The sequence below is a fragment of the Eubalaena glacialis genome, chromosome 9, assembly GCF_028564815.1.
Source record: "Eubalaena glacialis isolate mEubGla1 chromosome 9, mEubGla1.1.hap2.+ XY, whole genome shotgun sequence".
Taxonomy (NCBI): domain Eukaryota; kingdom Metazoa; phylum Chordata; class Mammalia; order Artiodactyla; family Balaenidae; genus Eubalaena; species Eubalaena glacialis.
In genome coordinates, this window is record NC_083724.1 from 88,082,052 (window position 1) to 88,099,052 (window position 17,001).

General features: G+C 42.8%; 1 protein-coding gene across 5 annotated transcripts in view; it reads left to right on the forward strand.

The window, feature by feature from the left end:
- AOPEP (aminopeptidase O (putative)) overlaps positions 1-17,001 on the forward strand; it is a 424,069-nt gene that overhangs the window by 325,610 nt on the left and 81,458 nt on the right. For all 5 annotated transcript variants that reach the window (XM_061200582.1, XM_061200580.1, XM_061200581.1 and 2 more), the window contains exons 12-13: positions 14,561-14,623; positions 15,028-15,102. In XM_061200582.1, coding sequence (XP_061056565.1) covers positions 14,561-14,623; positions 15,028-15,102 — 138 coding nt within the window. The remainder of the gene's footprint in view (positions 1-14,560; positions 14,624-15,027; positions 15,103-17,001) is intronic.

Below are 17,001 nucleotides of genomic sequence, written 5' to 3' on the forward strand. Positions count from 1 at the left end.
TTTAGTTTATTCGTTCAACCAATATGCCTAGGCTTGCGCTGGGCCGTGGACATACAAAGCTGAAAGGGCACAGCCCTTGCCCATGAGCCCATGGTTTGTGGGAGCATCTGCAAACCAACCATTGTTCAAGGTGTGCTCAGGGGGCCTCTGCTCTGAGTTTGAGACCTATGGGGAACCGTAGAGGTTGACTTCTGTATTTGCCAAGTTCAGCCAGGAGGCCAAGTCCATTAGAAGACAACATGCTTGGAGGCTGGAGACTCGGCTGTACCACCCCCATCCCCCCTGCCCCCTCTTGGTCACCAAGTTGGCCAGCTTACTGTGCAAGGGAGCCCATGTGATTGTCCTCAAGGTGCAGTGTCTGGTGGGTCATGTTTGAACATACAGGCATTACCTGTTCTTCAGGTTCATACATATTGTGCACCCACAAAAAGATTCACTTAAATAAGGACACTGTAGCTCTTGTAAAGAGTGATTCTATTTAACAGGATTTCCTTGAGCAGTGCTTTATCTGTTTCATAGAGAGATCTTTAGAAAGAAGGAACAAGGTAAACTCAAAGAATTATGACAAGGATATCAACTTCGGATTACAAACCTTTTGTCAATAGAAAAGACATTCAATTCTGCCTTTTAAGAAGAACTGCCCCCATTCTCTCTTCTATTAGGCTGAAGACATACTCTGGTAGACTCTTCATCAAAGGCACATTATTCTATATTTGCATCGTGCTCTTCCCACACCCGGGGGAAAGCCCTGAGACCTAGCAGTGCAGTTAGTTGTGTACATGGGTGCACACACACGCAGGCCTCCTTGACTCTTTTGACATCGCACAGCATCGTTGTACATGCTGGTGTTCAGATCTGCATCCCAGGCCTGTGGCATCAGCTCCTACTGTGGCCGTTCACAGTGCTCACGGGATTTCTGCCCGTCTCTGCTGCCGGAGCACCTGCTGACAACGAAAGCTATTAGGAACACTTGGCCGCTTTTAGAACATGGGGCTTTTTTCTCCTCTTTTGTGGAGAGCCATTATGTCATATAAAATAGGTGTACATTTAATATCTGCGTGGTACATATCTCTTGGGTGTGGCCTCTATTGCTTCATGGTTAAATTTTAGGCTTTTTTGGTGTTGCAGGACTTTCAGTCTGCTTTAGAATCCTTGGTAGGAGCAAGTCTTGTAGAAGAGCTCATCTGTTCATCCGTGGGGTAGCTGTGCCCCAGGAGAAGTATACTGATGTGCCCAAGCTCATAGCCCTAGTTAATGGCAGAGCCAGGGCTTCGCTCCAGGACCCTGAGTCCTCAGTCCACCTAAGACATTTTGTATTTTTAGCAGAGTTGCTTTTAATCCAAATTAGCTTGGTCCCATTCTTGACTTAGTTTTTACAAGACCTATAAAGAGATAATAAATGAATACAGCAGAAAGCCTGAGCAGGGGTGATTTTGATTTTAATTAATGACTGCTCTTTTTCCTGAATGTGTGCATTTCTATTCTTTACAGGGCCAAAAAAAAAAAAATGTGCTTTGTGTGTACAGTAATGTGAATCTCACATTCCAGGGCTTTTCATATGTGTCACAGGTATACACGACCCTCTTCCATTTGGATATATCTAAATGGTAGCCCTGTATGTCTGACAAAATACTTTGCATAGAAAGTATTGGGCATTATTGTATTGAAGAGCTGGTATCTTTTTTGGAGTGAATGAATGCGAGTGTGTGTAGAGATTAGGTCTTTGTCTTTGGAAAGATACAACTATTCCTCTCTTGAGTTGGAAACCACATTAAATAATAAATACCAGGTGGCCAAAACAACAAATGAGAAAAAGCAATTGGTTGAACAAAAAAGTGTCTTTTTGTACCTTCTAAAACGTTTAAGGGATGATTCCCGTATCTGCTTATTTGCTTTCAAAAGCAAATGCCAACTAGAGTCCCTGGCTTTTGCCCTCGTTTGTCCCCTCCTCTGACCCAGAGGAGGAGAGTGTCAGTGGCACAGCCCAGTGGCAGCCAACCAGCAAGTGTATCACAAGTCAGGGTAACAGTCAATGATTGTCAAACTGTCCAAATCCAAGTGTGTGTTTAAAAAAGGGCAGCGTTCGTGTCACACATATCTCTGAATGGCAGTTGTCCAGGATTTATTGGCGCTTGGTAACAAGGGTGTTCAGCTCATTCAGCAGAAGACCCCATCCTTCCAGGTCAATCCTCCGCCCTGGGCCTTTACAAGCTCAGTATTTTCTGCTTCTGATCCTGTCTAGTTATAATTGCTACCATCACACTCTGAGTGGGATTCAGACAATTTGATGCATAAAATGCAAAGCTGCATTATTCTGAGGTTAGTGAACAAGAGTGGAGGCTGGATGGAGGAGGAGAGTCAAGCGTGTTATATGCAATGTGCTGTTTTCAGAAAGCATGCGGTAGTGAAGTTTTGTTCTGCAATATTCTATGTTGGATGAAGGAGATAATTGATACATTAGATGCAGCTTTGGAGAGAGCCCTACACCACTAAGCTGTGTGCCTGTGGGCAAGCCACTTGCCTTCTCTGAGTCCTCACTGCTTCTTTGGGGAATGAGGGGAACAGGCCTAGGTGAAGGTCAGAGCCACTTTGAGCCTCATGTCACCATATGCTGTGCCCAGTACCTCGCTGAGGCCTCAGCTCCTGGTTACCTCTGAAAGGAGGAAGTTGGAATTTACTTTTCCTCTGAGTGTCTTCCTTTCCTCTCCAGGAATCTGTTGAATTGCCCTCAGACTGAAAACTTGCCCTTAGTTAGGAGTGATATTGGGAGAGTTTTCATATGTTTTGTCCTGAGTGGTGTTTTACAAATGTACACTATCAAAAAAAAAACTCTGTTTGTGCCTTTCTTTTCTCTTCCACTGGAAAATTGCTATATGAAAGATTATCGGGAGAAATCTTAAGTAATAATCAATCTGCCAGAGCATTTATGCTGGTTGATCATTGAAGGATAGGCATTTGCTACTAATTAAAATCAATTATTCACAGATATTAACCTGTTTGACCCTCAGGAGATGAAAAAAATTTTGGTAGGGTTGTTAATGTCTTAAAATTCCTGCATATCAATAAAAACTGCAGGTGAGTTTTACCTTGGACAGTGGCAACTATTGCTAGGATACATTTTGAGACATAAAAGTAAATACTAGTATATGTCTGTTATCCAAATGACCTTGGGAAACATCGTCCAGTGAGTTCTAGGTTGCTTTTTGAAGGAGGGGAAAACATTGGGGGCAAGTGCTCTAGAAGGAGCACTTCATTTTTATGCTGCTTTTATAGTTAAATCAGAGTATTTGCCACTTTAAAAATAAAAACAGAGCCAATAATGAAATATTTATGAGAAATTGCTACAGTGATTGCTGCATAGTTTGTAGCAGAATGTTGCAGTGCTCCTTATATTGAGAAAGTAGAACCTATTAGGTGTTGAGGTATAACAAGAAATGATCAAACCCAGATGCTTTCCTAAAATTATATTTTCGGTGCATTTATATGTCTGTTACAAACTGTGCTACATGCTAAAAATATTTTCCTTTGTAGGCCGAGGGAAATTTCAAACCACATCGAGGGCATCATAGATCAGATTGTTTTTCTTAAGAGCGTTAAGGGCATCCTGGTTGTTATCAGCCCCGACTTTACAATATGATATTATTTATGCCCCAAAGAGTCACAGTTCGGTTCTTAATTTCAGCAACTTTATTGGCATGAAAATGCATGGGAGGTAGGCCAGAGTCAATACATCAGAATGGGGGACTGAGACTCCAGGGGCACAAGTGACAACGCGACTAGACTGGAGAGAGCCCCTTCATCCCTGTGGCCTGTTGCCCTGGGGAGAAGTCACCCCCCCAGGTCCAGTGGCTCCTTTGGCCTTTGCTCCAAGGACTCCATCTCCTTTTCCCTCTGTGCTCTCTCCCTTTTCCCTCAGCTATGCATGCTGAAACTTCATATTTTGTGTGGCCAACCAAAGACACATTCTCTTTAAGACTCTTCTTGGTTGTATTTATTACAAAGTTGGCTTCTCCTGAGTTCTCACTGGTTCTCTGCTTCTCAAATTGTATTTCTTCATCACTGCCATTGATGTTGTAATTGAGGGATGTCTGCCTGGGTTTGGCATAAATACTTATAGTGAATTAAACTGTAAATGGGTAAATCCAAGAATGTATAGGTTGTGTAACTCCCTATAGAATTGTATTTTTTATTTAATCCTTCTCCCCTCCCCACAGTACACTGGGGTATACTATTTTGCCTATTAGACTATCCAGAATGAAAAAAGGGCTATCATTTTATTGAGTAGGTGCATTTTATTGAGTACAATGCTCAGTACATTAGACATAATTGCTATATACTTTTTCTAGTCACAGCTCTCTAAGACTGACATCATTATTATACCCATTTTATAGATGAGGAAAAGCAAATCTGTCTAACTTAAAAGCCCAAGTTCTTAATTATTACATTGGTTTTAAATGCATGTAGCTACTATTAGGATTTTAGATGTTTTTGCATCTAGCACCAGGTCGTGCTGGTATCTTCAGAGAAGAATGTAGAAATATCAAATTTCATTTTATGGTCTTTCTGTAACAACAGTGGGCTTATTGTTTTGAGCGAGGTGGGGTCAGAAACAGAACGATCTCTTTTATACTCAGGCATACGAGGAAGAGAACTTGCTCCATTTTGTCCACCAGTCCTTTGGGAAGGGACAGGCCGTGGTTTGCAGTGCCTCGGACGTGTCATATCTCTGCAGGCTCTGTCCAGTGGCACTGTGTCTGTGGGGTGGCTTTTTATTAGGATGTCACAACTCAGTTATTTTGAGACCTTTCAAAGGTTACTTAGGTTCAAAATACGAGACCGGCTTTTGTTTCTGAGGGGAAAGAGGAAGGGAATTAGCATTTACTGGTCTACTTGGTGCCTCTCATTTTATGCACCATCTCATTTCGTTCTCAACACAGCTCTGCGAGGCAGGTTTCCTAAGGGTTGTGTGACATGCTCAGGGTTACATAGCTTCTAGATGGCAAGAATGGAGGGTGCCTAGGTCTAAGTTCTCAGGTGTGTATTTCCCATTACACGTGGCTTTGTACAGAGGTACTTAAGCCACATTCACAAGCCAGCACCGAAAACAGCAACAGCATATTTGGTTGTACATTAGCATGATTTCCAGTGCCCTTGAAACTGAGAGCAAGGCAGTGAAATAAGAAGTGCTCAAACAGAAGGCAAAGCTAAAACAGACCATAGTATTTAAACTGTAAATTGAAATCCATAATTATAAAAACAGTCAAGTGACCAGAAGATTGTTAGGTTTGAGATTCTAACATACCTAATATTAATATGAATATAAATTAGCTGGGTGGATTCTTAAATTCTGCATATTAGGAGATGTTTATGAGTCTAATGAAGCTCTAATATTCTTTGTGGTCCTTTTCCATCTCATACTACTGAGCACAAAAGCTGTGTTGTGTGCAGAATGGCTGGGTTTATCCCTACTAGAAAGAAGTTATGTTTGGTATCTAAAGAACAATGAGAGTTTGCTGCCTGGCTGATCAATGGTGGATCAAGTTCACATTCCCGGGCTCCTACTCTCCCACCTACACATGCAGGGGGTGGAAGCAGAGCAAAGGGAGGGAGGATACCTCCTTTTTTCACGGGGAGAGAGAGAGAAGAGATGTGAGCTCAGGATTTCCTAATATGGACACAGCTGGGCCTGTGTAGCATTAAACACTGATTTAATCCACTGCTGGAGGAAACATCCTACAAAAAGTAGAGATTAGCAGCCAATTAATTCTGGCCCTTCCCATTGTTCTTCTGGAATATCTCTTATATGGATCTAAATGTTTGGTGAACAAACATTCTGGAAAATAGCTTTTTTCATATATTATTTACATTTGGGACAGCCATCTCCCCCCAGTTGTGATGGATTTTATTCTTCCTACACTGTGTGTGTATACATATGTACGTGTGTGATCCTACTTCTCTATAGAGGTAAGATGACTTAGGCCTATTCCTCTTGTGACTTTGCAAATTGTGACTTCATGGGGTTCCTTTGGGAGACCAGATGATAGGCAACAGAGTCTGAGTGCCAAGATTTTTAAAAATAGAAATGTTGGAAAAAGAAAAATAGACATGCCAAGGGCCACAGGCTCTAGGGAGCACAGGCACTCCATGTGCACACACTTACAGATACCACACCCATTCCATTTTAGGGAATAACCAAAGGGACCCAGACGTGAGTATTTGCTTTTCAAGCTAGTGAAATGTTAACATATATGTTTGTGTTTTAAATTAGTAACTAATATCATGGGAATCCCCTCGTGGTCCACTGGTTAGGACTTGGCACTTTCACTGCCGGAGCCCGGGTTCAATCCCTGGTTGGGATTAATAATAGTTAATAATAAATAAATAATATCTTATCAGGCATTTTGCCAGAGTAGTTTCCCTGTAGTGTGCCTTTTCTAAACAAGGAAGCCCATTTGGTTAGAGCATGGTACCCAAGACTCAAGCTACCCGGGTTGCTTTCTGTGTGAAACAGTAGCTTTTGCACGCAGCGAAGGGTCTTTTCCATTGGTACCCACTGTCCTCTAATCCTAGCCAGCAATCTTCCAAATGCAAAATGCTTGTTTCCAGGGAATGTGTGGTAGCCATCAACATAATTAGAGCATTGTTCACAGGGGATGAGTGGGAAATACCACCTCATGTATACAGAATTCCAGGTCAGCACTAAAATCAGGGTCCCTGAAGACGAGGATCTATGCTCTTTCAGTCAGGATCCAGAATCATATTAACCAGGAACCTGGAAAAAACTCTAGAAAGTCAAATATCCATCCATTCTTTTATTTATTTATTTATTTATTTATTTTTGGCTATGTTGGGTCTTCGTTTCTGTGCGAGGGCTTTCTCTAGTTGTGCAAGCGGGGGCCACTCTTCATCGCGGTGCGCGGGCCTCTCTTGTTGCGGAGCACAGGCTCCAGACGCGCAGGCTCAGTAGTTGTGGCTCACAGGCCTAGTTGCTCCGCGGCATGTGGGATCTTCCCAGACCAGGGCTCGAACCTGTGTCCCCTGCATTGGCAGGCAGATTCTCAACCACTGCGCCACCAGGGAAGCCCCTATCCATCCATTCTTGCCTTCCTTCTGGGTAGTGTTGAGATCTTCCATTTCCACTTCTTTTTAATTCCTGTGTGTGTTGTGTGTGTGTGTGTTGTGTGTGTTGTGTGTGTGTTGTGTGTGTTGTGTGTGTGTGTGTGCGCGCACAGGCACACTTAAGTAATCTGGCCCTGAAGTTTATCCCTAAGAGTAAAGCCATAGGAAATGCTACCCTAGCTCAGTCTGACAGCCCATCCTGTCCAGCTTTGTGTCTGCCATCTGCCCAAAGGGACTTATTGTAATAGAACACAATAGGTGGCTGTCCTCTGTGGCATTGACCTTGAAATTTAGGTGTCTCCCAAACGCCTGGAATTTCTTCATAGTAACCTATTAGAGATGGGTCATCATTAAAATGATCCAAACCAGTGGTTCTCAACACAGGCTGCCCATTGGAATCCCTGGTCAGGGAGGGGGACTTGTAAAATGACTGACGCCTGGGGCCCACTTTCGAAGATGTGAATCTAAGTGGTCTGGGGTGCCTCCTGGGCACTAGGATTTGTAAACCCTCCTGGTGATTCTAATGAGCAGTCAGGGGTTGGCAACCACTGATCTAAAACCACACCTACATAATTTTATGTTTCACCTGTGAAACTCTTTAAGATTATAGTGTCCAAGAATGTTAAGTGCCTGTAAAGAACTGCAGTCATATGGGGATTGAGGAGGATATACTTATACCTGTTTTCTAAAATGTCTGTTTCAATAGACCTTTATGGTATGGGATTATATTTTACGGGCTGTGTTTTAATGTATGGTTGATCTGATCCACGTAATAAGCAAATATCTTAAAGCGAGACAGTCAGGCTAGATGTTCCCTAAGCTCTCATGCTAGAGTAGAAAGAACACTACATTTCCAGCCAGGAAGTCTAAGGGCCACACAGTATGAGATACTAAAAGCACTATACTTCCCTGAGACTCAGTCTCTTCATCCTGAAGATGGGACAGTATGAGAAACAAACAGAACAGTCTGTATGTGGAAGTGCTTTGTAAACTTAATTCTGTACAAAACTGGCCACTCTGGTTCTTTCTACCAGTTCTGAGGTTCCACGGTCTCTGATATATGTAGTACTTCAGCACTTTTTTTGTCTTCAGGTCACTTTCCTCCAGCTTCTAGTGACGTTGTGTTGCTTCTTAGTTCCGGTAGTCTACACTTTGATAAGTAACAACTGCCTTCTCTTGTAAGCACATCGCATGTGTCATTTGATCTTCACAACTCTATGAGAAAGAGGCTTAAAGAGGTCAGACAGCTAATATGTGGCAGAGCCTGGATTCAAACCCAGACAGGCTGTCTGCGCACTCTTTATACCATGCCGCCTTACCGCCTGGTCATACTAGTCTCCTGAGGACAGGGATGGTGTCTTATTCATCTTTGTGTTCACAAAGTCTAGTGCTCTGTTTTGCAGTAGGCAAACTCAATGTTTGTTAAGTGAATAACCCGTTTATATGTTTCTCTGGTTTTGATATCAAAAGTGATAAAATACTTGGTTGGTTAACATTTTTATATTAGTCCTCTGTGATGTTTGTATAGTATTATATTTATTTTTGGCTTTTTTTTTTAACAGTTCTTTTCCTCAAATTTTATAAATAGGGTATAATCATATGTCCTTACCTTCTATACTTCACTTCTAAGTGTTAATGGAGCGAACTATTAAAACCATAAAATTTTTTTCAGATGCCCTTCCTCCCTCCAAAAGAGAAAAAGAAATTTAAAGAAAGAAAAAATAAACCCAGAATATTTTATTTATTTATACTCCTCCTTGTCCAAAAGAGAGTTAAGCAAACTCTTAGAAAGCAAAATATAGCATGATAAAAGTAACTTAAAATAAGAAAACTGAAGCAATGTGAAAATAATGTTAGGAAAATAAGATGGGGCCAGGAATTACATTAGCATACAATACGTACCCCCTGAAGTTCCTATACTTGGCTTAATGTAGGGTCACAGAGCTTTCTAGAAGAAGGAAAAAGGATCAATTTGCAGTGTTCATGAGGTAAAACAAACCAGTTGCCTAAGTCCAACTATTCCTGATGTTGATACTACGGGGAAGTTTTCCCTACGGGTCCTCACAGAAAATTACTATTTAATATAATAAACAACCATCTAAAACCATCCTTACGGTAAACATTGTGATGGATTTTATGGGTTGTTTTTTATAATGCACCTCAATAAAGGTTGATGGCTTCTTCCCAGAACATAATTCGATAAAAGGAATTTCACAGAGCACCAGTAAGATTCATCCCGCACCAGCTGTGAGGTGGTCTGCCTTAACCCAAGAAAATCTTAGACTCTCCTGGGTAGGAGTTTTGGTATCCCCAAACTCTGCGAACCTCCTGACAATTGGTGTGGGGGGTGGCTGTGCACCTTGGTGTACTTTTCTCTGGGGAGCCAGTAGTTGATAGCAAATGCTTCATCAGATTTTCAGAGGGGATCAAGAAATGGAAGAACTGAGCATGCTCCCTCAGACAAGCTCTGTAAAAGTTTTTGAGCAACAGTGAGTTCAGGGTTATGGTTACTAAGAGGAGAGATTCTGTCAGCCAGGTCACTGCAAAGCAAGTGTGGGATGGATTTCCTTTTTTGAAAACTATGCTTTATAAGAACTTCCACTGAGAAGTTCATTTGGCAGGGCCAAAATCTTCTTCAGAAAGAAATTAGGCATTCATTATAACATAGAGACAAAATGGGCAATAATACAAATTAGAATTTTTCTGAAGTCAAATAAGTCAAATAAAAAGATATCATAAAGGAATGTTACATTTTAAAATGATAGAGCAAAATTTAAAGACATAAACATTGGATAACTTTGCCTCTAATCCTTGCTTGTTATTATTTGCAACTTAAACTAACCTTGATTTTATTTCCAGACATGTGTAGACTCTTACTTTGTAATTTACCCTGAATATATGTTGGCTATAGAGCCCTTCTGAAACCAGCAAAAGCTTCTGGACCTTTCTACCTTGTTTGGTGTTAAAAAGTCTTTTGACTTCTTATAGTGGATAGTTTTCCCTCTGCTGTGCACAAGGGAGTATAATTTGCCATCTGAAGCTGTTCGGTCTAATTAAAGGGCTTCCCTCATTTGCCCTTTCAGCCTTCTGGTTGCCTAGGAAGGCATGCTGCTGCATCTCATTCCTCTGGACTGTACCTCATCACCAAGCAGAGGCACACATCCATATTAACAATATGAAATTTGTATCACTATCATTTTCCAGTGAAAGGAGTCATTTCAAGGAGTTACTTCCTCTCGACTAAAAAAAGAAAACAGAAAAAGGTTTTCCCTCCAAAAGTAATCTCCAGCCACTAGGTTAAGTAATGTTTTTATTTTAAAGCAATGGCATTTTCCTCAGCTTCTGAAATTGTCTTCAGCTATTATAAACTGCTTTGACAAGAAAGTTTCTTAAAACATTTTTTTTTCAAAACTTGCATCTCTACTTGACAAGCCATTTTTAAAGATATAATTAAAATAGAAGACATCTGTTTTTAAAAGATAGCTTTAAAGTGCTTTCACCACATTTTCAAAGACAGTTATTAGAGTATTCATCCCCAGCTGCAGAATTCAAATTTTTAAAAAGTCATCTTCTTCAAGTTTCTCCACATCCTACCTTCACTGGGGTCCCCTGATGAAGAAAGGTAGATTTAGGTGGACAAAAGGAGAAACGTGTTGAGGTTATATTGAACATGATCAAAGAGAATTAATACTTTTCCAGGGTCATGAAATATGTTAATATTTCATTCCAGATTAAATTCAGCTCCTACCACCATTTTGGGATACAATTTTAGTGAATAATATATGAGGGAATTAGGAACTTTTATTTCCCATTTCTATTTTTATTTTATTTTTTAAAAAAGGTCATTTTGGAAGCACCCTGGCAATGTAACTGATAACCCATGGTGTCTCCTTTTTAAAAATGTATAATTCTGTGCTCTTTACAAATTAAGATATTTTAGTAGAGACACAAGCAGGAGTTAATTAGAAAGATCTTCTTAAGATTCTCCCCCATGAAATTTCATATGCCATTCATTCAGTCATTTATTCCTTTATCCTTCCATTCACTTACTTAACACATTTATTGAGCATCTACTATGTGCCAGGCAGTGTTTTTAGTGACTGGACAAAAATCAGGAACAGAAGGGACAGGATCTCTTTCTTCCTGGACCTTAAAATCCAGTCGGGGAACTAGATATTCGATAAATTAATAAAAAATAGTTATAATAGAACTGTACAACACAAGAGTGAACCCGAATGTAAACTATGGACTTTACTTAATAATGTATCAAATATTGGTTCATTAATTGTAACAAATTCCCGGCACTGATGCAAGAAATTAACAATAAAGGAAACTGTGGGTTATATTGGCACACGGGAATTCTGTGCTATCTGCACAAATTTTTCTAAAGAATAATGTCTCAATAAAAATAAAACATTTTAGGGCTTCCCTGGTGGCGCAGTGGTTAAGAATCCGCCTGCCAATGCAGGGGACACGGGTTTGAGCCCTGGTCCGGGAAGATCCCACATGCCGCGGAGCAACTAAGCCACAACTACTGAGCCTGTGCTCTAGAGTCCACGAGCCACAGCTACTGAAGCCCACGCGCCCTAGAGCCAGTGCTCCGCAACGAGTGAGGCCAACGCAATGAGAAGCCCGCGCACCACAACGAAGAGTAGCCCCCGCTCCCTGCAACTAGAGAAAGCCCGTGCGCAGTAATGAAGACCCAACGCAGCCAAAAATAAACAAATAAATAAATAATTTAAAAATTATTTTAAAAAATAATAAAAATAAAAAATTTTAAATATCTATAAAAGATAATTACTTTCAAGGAAATAAATAGGAAAAAATAGTGGGATGACATAATTTGGATTGGGGAGTGAGGAAGACCTTTCTGGGGAAGTGTTGTTTAAGCCCAGCACTAGAGAATAAGTAGGAGCCAGCCAGGCAAAAAAGAGAAGGAAATGCATTCTCAGTAAAGCAAAGTGATACCATTTGAACCACCTTTGTAAATACCATTCTGGTTTCTTTGTGGAGAAGAAAGATTGAGGGGGTGGGTTTGGGGGGCAAGAGGACAAGCAAGGAGACAAGTTAGTAGGCACTTAGAATGGACCACAGCTTTTGCTACCCACTCAAAGTCCTAGAAGAGCAGAGTAACAGTAGGATGTTTTCTTGCTCAGCTTGTGCCAGAAACCGTTAGATTCTCTGTGAACTGGGTGCTAGCAAGAAAGGAGACTGTCAATGGCACGGAGATGGTGTTCCCAGGTCTCAGTTCCTAAGATCTTTCCACTGGCTCAAAGGGATTTTTAGAATGAGGAACAATCTTGTGTGTGTGTGTGTGTGTGTGTGTGTGTGTATTTGAGACCACAACCAGATGAAAATTATAAGGGGAAAAAGCTTTCAAGTACTAACTACCCAGCTGTAACAGCAGATTTTCATAGAAGTCTGTATAAGGTTTAATTTGCAATAGTTATCTTTCTTCCTGCTGCTGGATTGTTGGAATTTACTTTGGTTTTTGTTTCTTCTAAGACTACATGTTTTAAAATTGTTGCTAAATCAACAAAGAGGACACTTAAGAGAGGTCCATTTAGGCATGGCACTGTGCATCAATATTGAACTGTTTGTATCAGGGATCTTAGACATGGTGAATTCCCAAGAAAAAAAATTCTAGTGGGTAAAGGGAAATGTCAGTCAGTGATAGATTTCTATTGATTCTGGAACTGTTATTAGTAGCATGGAAGCTTAAATAGTTCAAAATTTTATTTCCATTTAAAATTAAGCAGCTCTGCAATTACATAATCCACTTCATCATTTGTAATTTTTACCTGCCTATATGGATGTGCATTTGAGGCTTGCAAGCCTATCTATTTTTGTGCATTTCTTTTACAGGACAAAAATTGTATGTGATGGTTGTACATTATATATAAAAAGATTCGATAACACCTTGAAAAAATCTTTAGCAAACAAGCATGCATTTCATAGCACTTAGCTAATAACGGTTAATATGTTGATTTAACTCTACATAGGTTTTTTTTTTTTTTTTTAATTCCTGTTAACGCAAACACCAAGTCAAGAATCTCCCGTTTGAGCAGTCCTGTTGTTTGTTTTAGGAAACAGAAGTGCATCATCAATGTAATTTTAAGTTAGTCCAGTTATGAATCTGGGATGAAGGGATAAAATAAAGTTTTCCACTCTGATGTCTCCATTAAGAAGCTCCCCTTTGTGTAAAATACTCCATGGCAAAGTTGCTTCTATTTAAAGTAGTGAGTTTGATCTTGGCTTTGATCTAAAGCTTTTGATCTTGAAAGAAGGATGGAGTAGCAATAAAGAGAGGGCAAGACAGATTTTCTTTAAAGAAATGCGATAAAGTTAAAGGAATGGTCAACATCAGCAAACGCGAGTGCGACCCGACTCTTCTCCCAAAGCACTCACCCCCCAGGCTGGTTCAGCCCACTTCTGATGAGGATGGAAAGAAAGCCTTTTGGGGGTCGGCGGAAAAAGCTGAGGGTATCTCACACTTTTATAAACTGAGTGGAAAGTTTACCCCTATTTATGAAGACGTATTGTCCCCTTCTTAAATTCTACTAGTCGCTTTGGAGGGGTCCACAGGCCGGGCAAGCGCGGCGCCGGCCGCGCTCACCCAGAGCGCGTTAGCTCCCGCGACGCGCGGGCGGAGCTCCGGGTTCGCCTTTCACGCGCTCGCAGCTTCTCCCCCAGGAGGTCACCTGCCACCGCCCCGGAGTCCGGAGGGGCCACTGAAAAAGGTCAACTCAGTGGCGTCTAATCCATTCCCAGAGAAAACTCCATTAGGAAAGTTCCTTTCCCTCCGCGAAGGCCATCTGGACACTTAGGTTTCTGACCCGAAGGGCGAGTTCAGGCTGGCCGCGGGGGTTGAGGGAGCTTTTGCCGCTAAGCCTTTTCGCCTGCCGGCGGGCAGCAATTCTGCTCCCACCGCGGCCAAGAAGCCCTTTCGCGGTACCCGGGGTCCCGCAGGCTTGTGGGCTGGAAAGGTAAGTGCGGGCGCCGGGGATCGGCCCGCGCGTGGGAGGGCGCGGGCAGGACGCAGGGAGGAGAAGAAAGATGTTTGCGAAGAGAACAATAACACAGGCGGCGCGCCGGCGGGGGTGGGGGCGGAGGCGACCTGCGGGGAGGGCGGCGTGGCCGCCTATACCTTTAAGGCAGGCCCCGCCCCCGCCCAGCGCCCGCCCGCCGCCCGCGCCGCCGCCCCGGCCCCGCGCTCGCCCGCCGCCCGCGCTGTGCCTTAGGTGTTGCGGGCCTCGAGCGTTCGCCGCTCTCTGGCGGGCCGGCGGGGCGGACGGCCCTGGGCGCGGGTTCCGGCGCCAGGCTCCCACCTTCACCTACCGCGGGCGAGGTACGGGGTTGGCGCGCCGAGTTGGTGGGGCGCTGGGGAGGGAGGCTGGGGCGGCTCCCGGGAAAAACTTGATTCTGTCCCCTTCCCCCGCAGCCGCTGCAGAGGGAGCGCCTGGCCGGGGCGGAGTGCGGGCTCGCGCGGCAAGTGAGCGCCGAGGTGAGTGCGGGCGGCGCGGTCCTTGGGCTCCCCTCCCTCCCCGGGCGGTGGGTCGCGCGTTGCATCCCTGGCGCGGAGACCCCGGTCGGCGGCGACGCGCGGCAGCGGTGGGTAAGATGGCCCTCGTTCGGGGGCTCTGGCTCGTACCGGCGCGGGGGGGGCAAATCGGGACCGTGAAGGAGGGAGCGGCCGGGGCGAAGGTCGCGGCCTCGGCTCGCCGCAGACCCGAGGGCCCCCTGCGCTGAGGCGGCCCCGCGAGCCCCGAAGGGTGCCTGTGGCTCCCCCAGGTGAAGCCGAGGAAGGCTATGTCGCGAGGCTGTTGATCGTTTCTTTCTCACGCTGAGGGGCAGCCCTCAGGACCCGTCGTTCTGTGTTTAAAATGCCCTGTGGTTTTTGAACTTCAGGTCGCCAAATGGGTCCGAGTGAACAGGAGACCCCGAAAACGGAAACGAAAGGAGACAGAAGAAGTGTTGGAAAAGGTAGGGGTCCCCGAAAGAGCACTGGATGGAGTTCTTGATCAGTCTCCCCGTCTGCCCCTGAATACTTGGTCGCAACGACAGAGTAGCTTTTTTTTTTTTTTTTTTTAAGTTTGCAGTAAACGTTAGATTTACCTGGATAGTTCTGTAGAAACGCTGGTTGATAATTCTAGTGACTATCAACGTACTGTGTTCTCAGGAAGTTAGAATGACCCGGGATAGAGATTTCTTTCATGCTTATTAAATAGAGCGTTAGGACATAAGCGAGTTCCATTATTACATTAGACCAGTAGTATTTATTATGGTATTATATTATTATATAACTATCTCTAAAAAAGGGAGTTGTTCTGAATAAGTCACCCACAGTATCAGGTTTCTCTGCTTGGTCGTGATAGAGACAGTAGCACACTCATTCATTTAGACTTTAGAGTACTCTCAAAAATGGAGAGAGATGAAAGAAGTGTATTACTTTTGAAACAGTAGGAGAGATTTTATTTACTAATGCAAATGAGAAGTTTGTTTTTCTACACTTAGAATTTTAGTATGCTACTTTGCAGAAGTTTGGACTACCTGTTTTCTCCTGAAATTGTGTTAAGTCAAAACTTGATTTGTCATTGTAATAAGTAATATGAAAAAAGGTAAGTAGTCTGTTGTTTCCTGAGTGATTTCGTTGAAAACTCTTAAAAGTGAATAATGTTTTGACAAACCTTACAGCAGATATAATTTTTGTTGCTTTTGCTTTAATTATTTTACTGTTTTTTGATTCTTGAAAGCACCAAGGGATTAAAATAGCAGTGTGTTGTTTTCCTGCTGCTAGAATGTATGATGAATCACTTCTGATTCTGAAGCCAAATTCTTGCTGATAGCATTGCTGCCAACTTCTGTGATGTGTTGCCTTAGTATGGGCATTGCAGCGTCCGAGAATGTGCACAAAGCACATCATAATGAAGGTGATACCAAAGTTTCGGAGTGCATTTAAGGATACCAAGGGCAGCTTCTGAGAGAATTGCAAAAAGAACTGGCCTAGGAGTATAGTCATTTGTAAGGAGACATCCAGTGTGTGAAGAGTGTGACTCTTTAAACAAAGAGTCATATATGTCACTTCAGTTAAACAGTAATAGAAAAAGTTGTCATTTTGAACGGGCTTGAGTTTTCTGACCATACCTTAACATGCTATGGTAGGTCGTGTTTGTTTAACTTTCACGGTCTAGGTGTTTTTAAAAATGTTTGTGAGGTGATGGATAGACGAGACCATAGAATGTCCAAAGAAGGAAAAAGAGTTATGGTTTATTTAGTATTTTAAAAAATATTTTTTAGCTGTTATTTTTTTAAACCCAAAGTAAGATTACCCAAGCACACAATGTATCATGCATAAAAGAAGGGGAAGCCCTTATCTTTGTGGATTACCAGCTACCATCACTACCAAAATCTGAATTTGAAGTAACCGTTATCTGTGACACCCATGACCTGACCACTGCCTTCTGAGAATGAGAAGGGTAGGGACTCAGGATTTTGCCTTCCAGGAAAACTGGAGTTCTTCATTGAGCCATTTCTCCTTGAGAGAGGCTGTTGTGTTGGAGCTTATGGGGAGGACCCACTTTTGACTTTTCTTAGAATTGGTGGGCAGCAATTTTGAGGAGGACATGAAAATGAACTGGGTTGAGACCATCATGCTGAGCTTCCTTTCCAGGAATGAAGCTTAAAGCTGACTAGCTTTGAGGGTGGAGGTGGGCAGGGCAAGAAGGTGGGAAATTTCAGAATTGTATCAGACAGTATTAATTATCAGCGTCTCCCGTCTTTTCTTCTGGTTCTGCACAGCAGCTGAGCTCTTTGCCCACTGTTTTGCCTCTTCCATACCAGGGAGAGAGTTTGGAGCTCACTGAGGCAAAGCATATGCAGTAT